The sequence below is a fragment of the Amblyomma americanum genome, chromosome 5 (assembly GCF_052857255.1).
Source record: "Amblyomma americanum isolate KBUSLIRL-KWMA chromosome 5, ASM5285725v1, whole genome shotgun sequence".
NCBI lineage: Eukaryota > Metazoa > Arthropoda > Arachnida > Ixodida > Ixodidae > Amblyomma > Amblyomma americanum.
The window spans coordinates 19929006-19943469 of record NC_135501.1 but is presented as its reverse complement, the minus strand read 5'-3'; the positions used below and the strand labels follow the sequence as shown (position 1 = coordinate 19943469).

The 14464-nt window shown below is 46.1% G+C and overlaps 1 protein-coding gene across 1 annotated transcript in view; it reads left to right on the top strand.

The window, feature by feature from the left end:
- The window catches only part of LOC144134594 (kelch-like protein 10), a 677760-nt gene that overhangs the window by 515871 nt on the left and 147425 nt on the right, over positions 1-14464 (top strand). The window contains exon 6 of the mRNA XM_077667481.1: positions 1512-1714. Within this exon, the coding sequence (XP_077523607.1) occupies positions 1512-1714 (203 nt within the window). The remainder of the gene's footprint in view (positions 1-1511; positions 1715-14464) is intronic.

The window sequence follows — 14464 nt, the reverse complement described above, 5'->3', positions numbered from 1 at the left end:
TATATATATATATATATATATATATATATATATATATATATATATATATAACAAATTACTATTATTAGCCTTTATTGATTACGGGAAAGCATTTGACTCATTGGAAATGTTAGCAGTCATGCAGGCATTGCGGAATCAGGGTGGAGAAGAGCCTTGTATGAACATACTGAAGATATCTATAATGACTCCACAGATACCGTAGTCCTCTATAAAGTTAGTAATAAAATTTGAATATAGAAGGGTGTCAGGCAGGGAGGCACACCCTCGCCAATACTATTCACCGCATGTGTACACAAGATGTCCCCTGGCCTGTATTGGGAACTGTTAGTGATAAGAGTTAATTGACAGTACCCAAGTAATCTGCGATTCGCTGATGACATTGCCTTTGATGACATTGGCATTAACACTGAAGTGATAAACTGCAATGCTTGATCAATAAGTTAGAGAGACAGAGCACAGTGGTGTGTCTCAATTTTAACATGCAGAAAACCAAAATAATGTTCAACAGTCTAGCGAGGGAACAGCAGTTCACAAGTTGTAGCGAAGTGCTGCAAGTGATAAGGAAATACGTCTACTTAGGGCAGTTAGTAACCGCTGATCCGGATCATGAGAGGGAAATGAAGAATAAGAATGCGATGGAGCGCATGTGGCAGGTTTTCTCACATCATGAATGGCAAGTTACCAATATTCCTTACGAGAAAAGTATATCTTACCAGTACTTACGTATGAGGCAGAAACGTAGAGGGTAACGAAAAAGGTTTAACTCGGGTTAAGGACAACGCAGCGAGTTACAGAAAAAAAATGAAGGTGTGAAGTTGACAACGTATTCTGGCGGAAAGGTGAGGGAACAAACCAGGGTTAATGACATTTAGTCGAAATCAAGAGGCAGAAATGTGCTTTAGCAGGGCATGTATAGCGAAGGCAAGATATCCGCTGGTCCTTAATAGTAACGGAGTAGATTGCAAGAGAAGGCAAGCGTAGCAATGGGTGCCAGAAATTTAGGTGGGCGAATAGGATTAAGAAAGATGTTTGCGGGGACACGGTGAGCGCAGCTGGCGAAAGACAGGGTTAATTGGAGAGACATAGGAGAGGCCCTTGCACTGCAGTGGGCGTTGTCAGATGATGCTGATGCAACGCAGAGACGCACAGTGTACTAGTCATTAAGGGCGAAAGCTGTGCCTCCAAAGCCAGGGAAAGAAAGGGGTAGAAGGAAGGTGAGACTAAAATGTATCTTGACTAGAGCGGCCACGATAGTGAGAAGGGCGGTACTATTATAAGATCAGTGTGAGTGGAGGCCTTTTGTACTGCACCGAATTAAGTCAAGTTTTTGGTCCTGTGACAAGGTTAGCGCAGTAAGTCCCTCAGTGCAGTAATATATTTTCTATCACGAGCATTTCTAGACGTAGCAAAGATTGTACTCGATAACATGGCGTGAAGAATAAGAATAGAGTCGATATCGCGGCCACTTTCAACTGCCGTTGGTGCTCTGAAACTCTATGTTCACTCCGCAGACGCTGTCCAGGCAATCGATGCCGGTCGGAGAGTGCGCAGGAGTGGACCTGTCGGCGAGAACGTGGCTGACACCGCGTGTGCCCAAGGATATTGCCTTCCTCTTCGGTGGCTTGTCGAAAACGGGCATGAAAAACAGCATGCACACGTTTAACTGCCGCACCGGGAGGTGGCGTCTGTTGGGGAATCAGCCCACCACTCCCAGGTATGCACATCTTACTCATGCATGGGCCGATGTGAACTACTTTCTTCCTTATTTGTGCTGAAATTGGGCACAGGTTTGTATCCAAACGTGTTGACAATATGGTAACTACTTAGAGAAGAGACCAAAAATCATTCGCACGCAAGCAAAATCCCACTCATGTGAGGAGAATTTCTGGACGTTCTCTCCTCTCTGAAACACAGTCTATAACATGCTAATGATATCCGAGTTCTTTAAAAATTCTTAGATCATGCGGGTTAAAATTCTAGAACAAAGAGATAAAAGGGAGATGCTAGTTGTGGGTAAGCTAAGGCTTGGCTTTATAAAAAAGTTAGCCATTCAATGTCGCACCGGTGGAAACTTCCTCAGCGAGTGATGTTTTAATCGCAGTAACAAGTCTGGGTCTGTAGAGTTCAGCGCTATGCCTGACACGTAAACTTCTTGTACGTGAAAGCAAAATCAAAGGCGTAGCTAAAGTAAAACTAATATGAAGTGGTTGCAAAAGCTTCAGGGAGAATTCACTGTGACCAGTACTCAAAGGTAGTAACAGTTCTTCGCTTTTCATTCATTTATTTATTAATTCATTATTTTTTCTCACAATACAGTGAAAAAGGGAGCCAAGGAAAAATCCGTTCAAGCACGGCTTGAGTTGTCATTTGCCCCCACTGCAAACTTTTCATCTCCTTTCAAAGTGATGTCGAAACATCGCTTTTCCTTTTCAAAGTGACGTGGAAACGCTTTGTGCATGCATAGATGCTCACAGGTTCCTATTACATAGCAGCGTTACGTCTTTCTAAGGCGTGGATATGGCGATTAATTATGCGACCGGAGAGTGAAGGGGGAAAGTCACCTTATTTGCATAGCATTCGGCACTGATGGAGTCGGTGGCTCATTGATTTGGCGTCAGCTAAAGTCTATAACAGCTGTATCGCGCCGGTACGCACCTATGGGGTAGGAACATGGAGGCTTACGAAAAGGGTTCAAGTTAAGGACAGCGCAGCGCACTATGGACAGAAAAATGTTAGGTGTAACGTTAAGCCATCGGAAGCGATCGAAAGCGGCCAGAGTGGGTGAGTGAAGAAACGCTGGCTAATGACATCCTAGTCGAAAACAAGAGGAAGAAATGGGCTTGGGCAGGGCACGTAATGCGAACGCAAGATAATCGCTGGTCCTTAAAAGCAACGGACAGGTTTCCAAGAGAAGGCAACCGTAGCATGGGGCGGCAGAATGTTTGGTGGACGGATGAGATTCAGTTAAGAAGTTTTCGAGGATAGGGTGCCCGCAGCTTGTACAGGACAGGGTTAAGTGAAGCGATATAGGAGATGCCTTTGTCCTGCAGTGGGCGTAGTTATGATGATGATGATGATGATGATGATGATGATGATGATGATGATGATGATGATCGTCTTGTTAAGCCGACACCATCGAGGCACGCCAGGAGGATAAAGAGAAGTTCGGAAAATGGAGGGATTGAAAAGCGGCGGCCAGTGGAAGCGTGTACATTACACGCAAGGGAATGTTATTCGCGCATGACCAGTCTGAAAGGAGGAGGTGCGTGTAGAGAGAGGCACAGGTAACGAAGGCATTTCTGTGTAGATAAGACAGAATCTGTTATTTTCGTGCTGTGAGGTCAGGATTGCGGGCAGTGGGTTGGTGAGGTGCAGTGTGAACCGCATTCAACTATAATTTTTTTATTCACACAACATAGCGTGCCCTAAGTCGAAGCAAGGTGGGTTAAAGGTTAGCAAAATTGCAAAGAATCAGCATTACAAAAAAGGTACAATAAGGTTGGTTAGACCTCACGGGAAAACAGGTCAGATACATATTTCGATAAATTATGCGTGGAGGAAAAGGTAAATTCGTATGTGCGTTTTAACGAGTCAGAGGTTATAGACCTAAACTGGTAACGTAGAGTTTGTCTAGCAGGTAACAGAGTCAATGTACAATAAGCGGTTTAGACCGAGTTTGTTATCTAATTAGAGGAAAGAAAATCTATCCTGAACTTTTTTCTTTGAAGCTGAAAGCCCAATTTCTTTCGTTTTAGAGTTAGGTTATCACAAGAAATTTCTTCGAGCGCATTGCTAAATTCTGTAAAATTTCGTTAATTTCGCCCTTTTTATCCATACGCGCTTCAAATAGACTGTTTATTGATATTTGTTTTGCTACCGCTGAGACGCCCTTTATGAAGCCGCGTTAGAATTTATTAGGAGCTAAATTTCTATAACTTCGTGTATGCAGTGCGCAATGATATGTTCTATTAGCCAGCAGCACGATTACATCGGCGATTCGGGACGTAAGTTCTGCAACAAAAGACAATCTCCATTTCTGTAAATGGGTATAATTCTGGCGTTCGTTAGCGGTATGGTGGATTCAGGTCAACCGTGCCCACCAAAGGTGAATTCGTGCACGTCTTCTTTTATAGTCGTAGGCTTCGATGACAGCACAGTGCAATGAACGAATGCCGTTACTGGTACAACAGTGTCACCACATGGCAGAAAGTCCGATGTGTTGTCGATGAAAAGCTCAATTTCATTGCAGCAAGAGATGCTAGGGGGTCACAGATGTCCAGTTTCTTGAAACGTAGCAAAACCCAGGATACCCTGGAGAACGTACAACAGTTACCGTTGGCGACATGGAAGATGTGGGCCCACCGTGCCTACTTAGAGGGGCTCGTGAATGACGTGTTTTCATAGTAAACCCTCAGGCCTTGTAGGCATGGCTGTTAAATACTTGTGAAATAATCGGTCTTAACAGCGCGTTGTTGATGTGACATTTTATTTCCTAATTGAAATGTACGTTCTATGAATTTTGAAATTATTCAGCGAATAAAACACATGCTCATGCGATTAATACTGTAAGAAATGCCAGTGTGTCAGTGAATTATTAAAATATATACTGGCCAAAGTTATGCCGGCGGCAATGCGGCGTACGTACCGAGGGTTGGACTAATGTACTGCGAGTTCTATTGCTTACTTTTATACCTCAATGCCACATGATTTCCATTCTGGGACTGTTATGAAGTGCTTCTGCGACCGCTTTTGGGCACTGCTATTTATCGGAAGAACACCCTCCTGAGCCGCAGTGAGGTCTTCTTGTTAACTGCATCTGTTTTTTTCGCTTCTCAGGTACTTTACGCCCAATTTGATGTAAACAGGGCTGGCAAAATAAGACGAAGAGCCCCGACTATACAACGTAACGCATGTACTCCTTCAGTCTTGGTCATGTGCGCTGTTATCGTACATTACTGACCGCATCATCTAATACGACAAGAGAACGCCGAGCAACACATGAAAAAAAGCTTGTGTCGCCCACCTCTACTCCTCTTTTTTTCTGCTGAGGTGTTCTGTATCTCTAAGTAGGAGAGGAGGTCGCCAATGAAGGAAACTCAATGGCAGCGGTTCCTTGGCGGATGTCTTTTTTTGTGATACTACCAATCTCTTCAGGAATTTCTACATTAGTGCATTACAAGGGCGTGCAGAAACTGTCATACCGATATCCACATAATTGCACAAAAGGGTAACTAGAAAGTTTACGTTTTATGGAGTTTAACTTTCCAGAGCGATTCAAGCTATTAAGGGTACCGTAGTGCGAGGCTGCGGAAAAATACGACTAACTGCAGTTGTTGAACGTACACTGACATTGCATAATACACGGGTCTCTAGCATTTCATCTCCATTGGAATGCGACCGCCACGGCTAGGATCGAACCCGCCTCTTTCGGGTCAGCAGCCAAGCATCATAACCACTGAGCCACCGTGGCGGCTTAGCTCAAAAAGTGTTGAAGAATAATGAACCTATGTTAGCAGCATTTAACGGTAAAGAACGATAACACAAAATCAACTCCTCTCCTTTTCATAATAAGGTACACCAAGAAAAGCACGACAGGCGCATGAATATAAAAATCATCACATCATTCACAATTTCGTATGTATATTCACATTCCACGTAGTGGTATTAAACATGACAAGTAAAAGAATGAAAGATTCCTTAGTGATAACATTATTTTCACGTTGATTAGAGTAGGGTTTTGTCACCAGGCTCAACAAATCTGTCAACGGTGGACTCTGAGACCACCATCTGGTCTAAAGCGTTACATTCACGTGCAGCTGAAGTGAAAAGCAAAACACTGCATTATTATTATTCTAATATTAATCTTGGAGCGTGAAACGATGCTTGTGTTGGATTTCTGCGTCGGGAGTCGGCGAGTCCGTGCGCCTAAGCTTCTTTCCAGCGAGGGCTGTCTGGCCATCGCCATACTGTTCACTGGGCTGTTGCGTGCACCTGATGTAAGCGTGCACAGTGAAATCGGCAGCGGAACAGGTTTGCAACAGCGTTGAGAGGAGGTGTTTCAGAGTCCTCAGGACCCAATTGAAGGCTGCGTATTCTCTGCAGATAAAACGTGCAGCTGTTCGCTGTACAGCTTTTAGAGCAGTTAATTGATTCTAGGTGAACGGAATCCCGCCACGTTCGCACATTCTGAGATCGGGCGTATCATAGTCACATAAGCCAAAACCTTGGCTTCCCACGTTGACTAACACAGGGCCCGTTTCAGAAACATTAATTGTCGCGTTTCTTTGTTTGTTATATGCTCTGCATGAGTCGACGAGCCAGGATCTGGCGATATTACGACGCCCAAGTTCTTACACTCAGTGTCACTGTTAAGCCAGTACTCTTGTAGCCGTAGGAACAACTAAGTTTTGCACTTCTTTATGTAAGACGCAGTCGTCTGCGAATAACATGATCTTCAATTCTATCTGTCTCGTTATGTTTTCATGTATAAAAGGAACAGCATAATGGCTACTACAAAGCCTTGGGGTACACCAGAAATGACTGGAACAATTGTGGAAGTGCGCACACCGAACTGAGAAAACTGGCAGCATTCGTCTAACCGTTTATCTGGGACGAAGAATAAACAGTACAGAGTAAAATTTGGTAGGGAAGGGACAAGCTTATGCGCAAGAGAAACACAAAGGAAAAGTAGACCCAAGGTTTCAATTTGATTAGTATCAACGCTCGTAGCCAGGCGAACAAAACCGTTGAACATGAGCACTTTCTTTTGCAGTACAACCCCGAACCCGTGACCGAAAAATGGCTACGCCCCAGAATAAAAGACTGTGAATTAATCCCTCTTGGTTACAGCATGACACGCAGGGACCGTGACACACGTGTTGGAGGCGCGGCGATTGTTTGTAAAGGGGACATTGAGCTGAATACTTTTGACGGCTCCCCTAACACTGAAATTATTTGGCGCTAAACAGTGTTAAGAAGTGTTCCTTTTGTTATCGGAGCTATCCATTTATCTCTAAAAGCTCCGCTTTCTTTTTTAAAATGTCTGCAAGGCTATATGTGCAACAATGTGCCTCTAGTTACCGATGTCATTATTGCACGAGATTCCAATTTACCAGGAACAGACTGGACTGATCTTGCAGTAGGCACCACAGATGTTAAGCATTGTGAAGGTTTGTTGAACACTGCTTTCTCTTGTGCCAACACGCAAATATTTCGGGAAAACACTATAACTACACCGACCTCAGAATCGTTACTTGACCTTGTGCTCATTTCAAGCAATGTAACAGAATGCAGCGTCTTGGTCAAAGGCGGACTTTCTGATAGTAAACTGGTTTTGCTTTGTGTAAAAGAAATCCTGCCTACGAAGAATTCCAAGCGGCCAACGATATGTGTAAGAAATTATTGTAATGCAGACGATGTTAGTATTTTGGACAACTGAGATATCAGTGCGCTCGTTCTATGGGGCGACGGAAGTCAACTTCTTGAGGAACAAATTTAAGAATTTGGTCAACTACTGTCTGGAACAGCTCGTGCTAAAACGAACCAATATAATAAGAAAGAGCAATCTCTGTTATAATCGCAAAATGATTAAGCTTTAAAAAAATGATAATTAGAACTAGGAGTAAAGAAAGGAACAAAACGGAGCTTTCAAAGCTCTCCAAACCGTTAAGCATATGCTCCAGACTGAAAAGGACCATTTTACTCGTAAACATTTCCTAAATTGATGAGAGATTCACCACAACGTTTTTGGCGTCACCTTTCCATGGCACTAAAGAAGACAATGTGGGACTATTGATGACAATATAATTAATGACGGTAGAGAAATTTCTGAAAGGTATATTCAATATTTTCATTCTGTGTTCGCTGCACAGGTGCTTGACAAGAAGACCTTGACGAGAAGCGCACCGAAGAGATGTTGTTTATGCTGAAATCGTTTTCGCTGAGGAGGGAACTTTAGCACTATTGCTTAACATAGATACAAAAAGATCGGCCGGCCTGGATGCATCCCATTTTTTTTTTAAATGATATGCGGAATGGGTGTCTGAGTATATCATCCTAAAGGCGTCCCTAGAGAGGCACAAATTGCCATTTGGTCGGCTGACTGCCCGAGTTATTCCAATTCATAACTGTAGTGACAGTCCCAGCATCGAAAATTATAGGCCTTTTTCAAATACTTTCATATGCTGCAAGATTATGGAACATGTAATATCAGAACGCGTGTTTAATTACCTTGAAAATGATATATTTTTGCTCCTCACCAGCGCTGTTTTTGACAAAAATTGCTAACAATTACGAAACTCACCGAAATCATACGTGATTTTTTTACTGTGTTTGATTAAATATGTCAGTTAGATACTGTCTGCCTCGATTTCTCAAAACGTTTGACCGAGTTACACACTCAGAACTTCTTGATGAACTACTCAGAATTGGCGTTGGCTCTAATATTACGAAATGGACTATATTATATATATCATGAATGCAGTTTGTGAATAAATACTACAAAATCCCGATTTTTACCATTAACGTCAAGCGCCCCTCAGGGATCTGTGTTATGCCCCGTCTGTAAAGATAGTATGGTTCTTTCCTTTGCTCCAGGGGTGCGCCGTCAGAGATGATTTGTTGACTTGAAGGTTTGATTCTGCTCCATGTGAGATTAAGGAATGTACAGCATATTAAACAGAGTGACAAATCAGGTGGAACTGGCTTATGAGAAAATGTTTCCTTCTCAGCACAGCGGAAGGTACAGATCATCTAAACATAGCCCAGAACGACGCATTGGGCTCCCGGGCTCTGTTTTAAACCCTGAGGAGTCCGTCTCATATTCTGGAAGCATCCAATACTAGCTAGCCTCAACACATCTCTTTGCTGCGTGCAACACCGTTCAACTTTAACATCATTTAATAAATCTTGCCGAAAGCAAAGAATTCAAAAAATGTCATCAAATTAATTAGTAAATGTTATGCACGGAGTGGTCTCCGGAAAGTCGATTAACTTTCCGAATCGCGCGTCCCGCCTTACAATTTTTACAGTGCGCACGAATCTCTCTTTCAAGGTAAAAAAAGTTACATAAGAAACAATCAATCACGCACCTCCGAGTGTCAAAACACATTAAGTCTTGACCCCTTGCGGTTTAAATGGTAAATACAATACGGTAAACCGGAAGGATCACTGTCGTGCAATCTCACCTTGGGGGGGGGGGGTCTTTGTTCCGTCCCGTAGCAACCTCTGCTGTCTACCGCTGCTCACTTTTCCCGAAACTTACGGGCCGGTGTCTTTTGATCGACGGCGCGGCGGGGGAAAGGAGTCTGCCCCGACGTGTTTGCCTCGCCACGGAGCCCGGCCACGGTTCAATACGTGCATGCTGCCGCCTGAACTCGCTCTAAGCCGCCTTCACCGTCTGAACGCGCTACCATAGATTCCGCGCGCCTAGCGTGGCTAACGCTCGCCCGCCGCACATTCTTACCGGACGTGGGCACTGGCCCAGCCGTCTTTCGGCTAGCTTGATGAGTGCCGTTCGGTGATAGACCCTTTAGTGACCTGACCGGGCCTTCTGTAAACCAGCCCGATTACTTTGTCTGGTCCCTTTCAGAGATAACCGCACAGGGTGCACACTAGACTTAAGCTTCTGATGCAGATTTACCACTGTGCGCCTTAGTGGGCGCTTCGTGCGTTTTGCATACGAACCTTTGCTTTGGTACTGTTAACCCCTAACCTGTACTGCCATTGCGATCGACGTCCCCCGCTTCTCGCGACATTCCTGACAAATTTTATTTTTGGCCTCTACCAATCTTCACCTGCAGCAGCCCCTTCCTTATAATGAGTCGCCTCGCTAGATCGGTGAACCACCCTATCTACGCCCTCGAGATCATAGCACTTCAACAAAATTTGTGAATAATCCGGATTTTTCGCAAGATTTTCTAACTGGACATCATAACGGTTGTCACAAAATTCGGCGCATTTTCAAAAAAAAACGGCGCTGCGCCTAATCAATCGAGCCCGCACGCGGTAAAGTAAAAGAAAAAACAGCGGGTAAGAAACCTCGGAGAGCGCGTAAGTCGTGCGTGGTCTTTTCACTCAGCTCGCCAGCGGGGCGCCATAGTAAACAGACACGCGTGGCGTCGATTTTTCTCGAATGTTTGGAGTTTTTGCATGTTATTGATGAAAAGGGGGTAACCTTGTGCGCGCCAAAGTGATACCCTCCCCCTTCGCTCCAGCGCCGATGACTCAGCGTGCCGCGAATGACCTAGATTCTTCTAGAAGGTGGTTTCCGCGCTCGACCAAAGGGGTCGTGCGCCCGGCGCAAGAAGAAGGAGTTTGTGCAGATGAAGCTGCATGTATGTGCGCGCCCGCCCTTGCGCGAAGAACAAACAGACGCGGACCGCGCCTATAAATTAGGGGCTGCAACTGCTGCCTGTGAGCCCGAGCCGCCGTTTAAGCTTCCGAGAAGCGCGCTCGCTCGACTCCCGGGAGAACAGCACTCGACCAGCCAAGGACCAGCGAGGCAACGCTCGCCAGCCTGCGGGACGGCCCCGTCGTGCTCCTCAGGTCATCGGACTGTGGCAGTGCCTGGTGAACAAATTGTGTTTTGCTTATTTGTCTCTCTCTGTGTTAGTGCACTTTAGGTGCAAAGATTTTGTTGAATTGTATCTCTCTCTACTCTGACTTTGCATTAGTTGCATTGCATTTGTGAATCACTTTGTATGTGCTCGTACGAGTGATTTTAACTTCCACTGTATCGTCTCTTAGCTTCATTTTTTTTTGTGAACCTTTGGCTCCGAACCATTCTCTGGCTTGCGACCGGCGAAAGCTGGGCACCAAACGACCAACCCCCTTGTCACTTGATAGCTGGTCTCAGGCTGAGCTTGCCACGCTCAGTTGAGGGCATCTCCTCTGTGACCGAGACCGCTATCCCCACACGCTTTAAAGGTGTCTGGGAGCGCACGCAAAAGTGCGCGAAGTGTTGACATATTCTGGCGTCCGCGACAGGACGTTTGGTGCTTTCTGAGCTCAGAGAACGGAGAAAGAGTCGGAAGGAGTTTACGAAGAGGTCGTAAACGAGTGTTTAGCAGCAGAGCGATGTTGTGGGGTGCCGCGCTGAGGCGGTTGGAGAGGTTCACGGAGCAGAGGTTATGTGCTACATCTGAAGAGTTCAGGCTCAGAATGACTCTCAAGCAGATAGTCGAGCTAGGCCTTCAGAAAGGTCGGAAGGGAGCTGAACTTGTTCAGTGGGTGGACCAGAAATGGAAAGAGGTTCGAGAAGAGAGAGAAAAAAATGGCAAAAAAAAAGAAAGAGAGATAGAAAGACAGTCCGCTAGAGAAGCCGCTGAGAGAGAAAGACTGCGCGCAAGAGCAGCCGCCGAGAAAGAGAGACAAAGGGAACGAGAAGAAGGAGAGAGAGAGAATTGCCGAAGAGACGAGAAGAAGCTGCGAAGCTCGCCTTGGAGCGAGAAGGAGAATTTCAGAGAGAGTATGCAATCCTTGCGAGGAAGCTTGCTAAGGTTCGTCGTTTGAACAACGTCAGGGAGCCTGTGGAGCTTATCCCCGGAGAGGCCGGGTGGACGACTAACCTGTCCGAGTTGTCAGCAAGCACGGAAGAGGTTGTAACGAGCGCCACTAGTGATGGTTTGGTCCAGGAATAGCCAGTTCCTACAGCTGAAATTAGAGAGTGAATACCAGACCGGATTGTCGCTTTCTCAGGAAAGTGAGTGTGGCTGCTACCGACGTAGTAGGCAGTGTGGAGCAGGCCAACCAGAGACTTGAGCCAGAAGGCACCTTAAGGAAGGCGCCTGAAGTTGAGGAAGAAAGTAGGAGCTTCACTGAGAATTCAGATTGCTGTACGCCGAAGAGTGGCAGTAGTGAGCGTGAGGAAGAGCAGTTAAATGACAAAGAGCGCGGAATCTCCTACGTCACAACAGTTCAGGACAGCACTCTCAGTGAAAACCCGGAAACCGTTTCAAGTGAGCCCTCGAAAAGAGAGGAGGCATTTCCCTCTGGGGAAGGCGAATGGGCAGTACAAGCAATGAAGCACGACTGCACTGAAACAGACGAGCCCAAGAACGGATCACCGGAATCTGAATTGAAAACAAAGGAGAATGCGTCTCCAATTGTTAAAGAGTTTTGCTCCGAGCACTTGACATGAGAAAAACCCAACAAGAGAAAAAAAGGAATCGGGAAGAGGAAAGTCAGTCCATGAAGAACAAAAAGTAACTGAAACAGTGGCTTTATCACGCGAGCGTAGCTCGAATGATGGAAATGAAAAGGAAACGGGCTTGCCCCGAAGAAGATCGTGGAAGGAAGTACAAAGAGAAGCGAGTCGGACACCACTGAAGCAGGTAAACTCGAGAAGCAGAAGTCCTGGAGAAAATTCAGAAAGAAACTGGAAAGAAAGAGAACAAAGGTGAAGACCCCTCAGTCGGGTGCAAGCAAGCTGCACGAACATTGTAGCAAAGTGGAAAAGAAGCTGAGACGAACGAGCCTAACTTTCAGAAGGGACTCCCTGTGGAAGCGTAAGCGCAAACAGGAAAGCGCGCACAGGGGAGAAGAAACACACGACACGTATAGCCGTCATGAGTGAACTGGCGTAAAATCGTTTCACAACAGACGCGCTAGCCGAAGCAAAAGAGGAGGGGCTCGAATTCTGAGCAGAAACACACAGAGGAGTACTAGTAGAAAGCAGAGCCAAAACCGCGTTTGGAAGAGAAACCTCTGCAGAAAGAGGAAAACGAGCAGAACGCGCTACAGGAATAAAACCCAGAGTCGCGTTACAAAGCGAGCCACAAACGTTTCCGAAATCTCGGGCGGGGCAACTTTATCCCAAACCGACTCCATACGCCGAACGTAGAAATATAGGCGCAGAAATACCTTGAACTTGCGCGCTTCCTCCTTGTGTTATGCTGATGTGCTGCCGAGTTGCGGCATGTATTGAAGTTAATCGTGACGGTTGTAAAGTGTTGTGTGCGTGCAGACATCATTGTATTGGTGTGCGTATTCTGTCATTCGCCACATAGATTGTGAGCGCAAGCATGTGCGCGCGAATTTCGTGTTTTGTGAATATTGCTGCACAATATTCTTAAAGGAAGAGGCAGTGTCACAAAATTTGGCGCATTTTAAAAAAAACCGGCTCCGCGCCTAAGCAATCGCGCCCGCGCGCGGTAAAGGAAAACAAAAAAACAGCGGAGAAGAACCCTCGGAGAGCGCGTAAGTCGTGCGTGGGCTTTACATTTAGCTCGCCGGCGTGGCGCCAAAGTAAACATTAGCACGCGCGGCGTCGATTTTTCTCGAATGTTGGATTTTTTGCATGTTGTTGACGGAAAGGGGTAACCTTGTGCGCGCCAAAATGATACCATTCCCCTTCGCTCCAGCGCCGATGACTCAGCGTGCCGCGAATGACCTAGATTGTTCTAGAAGGTGGTTTCCGTGCTCGAGCAATGGGGTCGCGCGCCAGGCGCAAGAAGGAGGAGTTTGTGCAGATGAAGCTGCGTGTATGTGCGCGCCTGCCCTGGCGCGAATAACAAACAGACGCGGACCGCGCCTCTAAATTAGTGGCTGTAACCGCTGTCGGTTAGCCCGAGCCGCCGTTTAAGCTTCCGAGAAGCGCGCCCGCTCGACTCCCGGGAGAACACCACTCGGCCAGCCAAGCACCAGCGAGGCAATGTGCGCCAACCTGCTGATCGGCCTCGTCGTGCTCCTCAGGTCGTCGGACTGTCGCAGTGCCCGGTGAACAAATTCTGTTTTGTTTGTTTGTCTCTCTCTGTAAATGTGCACTTTAGGTGCAAAGATTTTGTTGAATTGTATCTCTCTATTGTTACTTTTCACGAGTGCATTGTATTTGTAAATCACTTTGTATCTGCTCGTACGAGTGATAGTGAAAGCGTTTGTATCGTCTCTTAGCTGTATAATTTGTTTTGTTTTGTGAACCTCTTGCTCCGACCCATTCTCTGGCTTGCGACCGGCGAAAGCCGGGCACCAAACGACCAATCCCCTTGTCACTTTGTAGCTTGTCTGTGGCTGAGCTTGCCACGCTGAGTCGAGGGCATCTCCTCTGTGACCGAGACCGTTACCCCCACACGCTCTAAGGGTGTCTGGAAGCGCACGCAAAAGTGCGCGAAGTGGTGACAATGGTCCTCTGAATTCAGCCGTCCCCCTTCACTGCCAGCTGCCTGGGATGGTTTTTCGTAGAAGGTAAAACCATGATTGGCTTTGATAGCAAAGGATCTCGGCGCGGCCGACCCTGATGTCCGCGAACGAAGTCACAGTAAACTTTGCGACACGGCAGGCGAGCTCTATCTGAAACGACGTCGTGAGAAACGATTAGCGTTAGCGTTATTACTACTTCAGGAAGTGAAAAAAGGCATAACACCACGATCGTGACAGGACTCGTTCCATCGCTAGTCGGCTAGTTTCCGCTAAAAACCGCCAATATATGCAAGCATTCTCACTACGGTCTGAGATTTTCGCCCCTAAT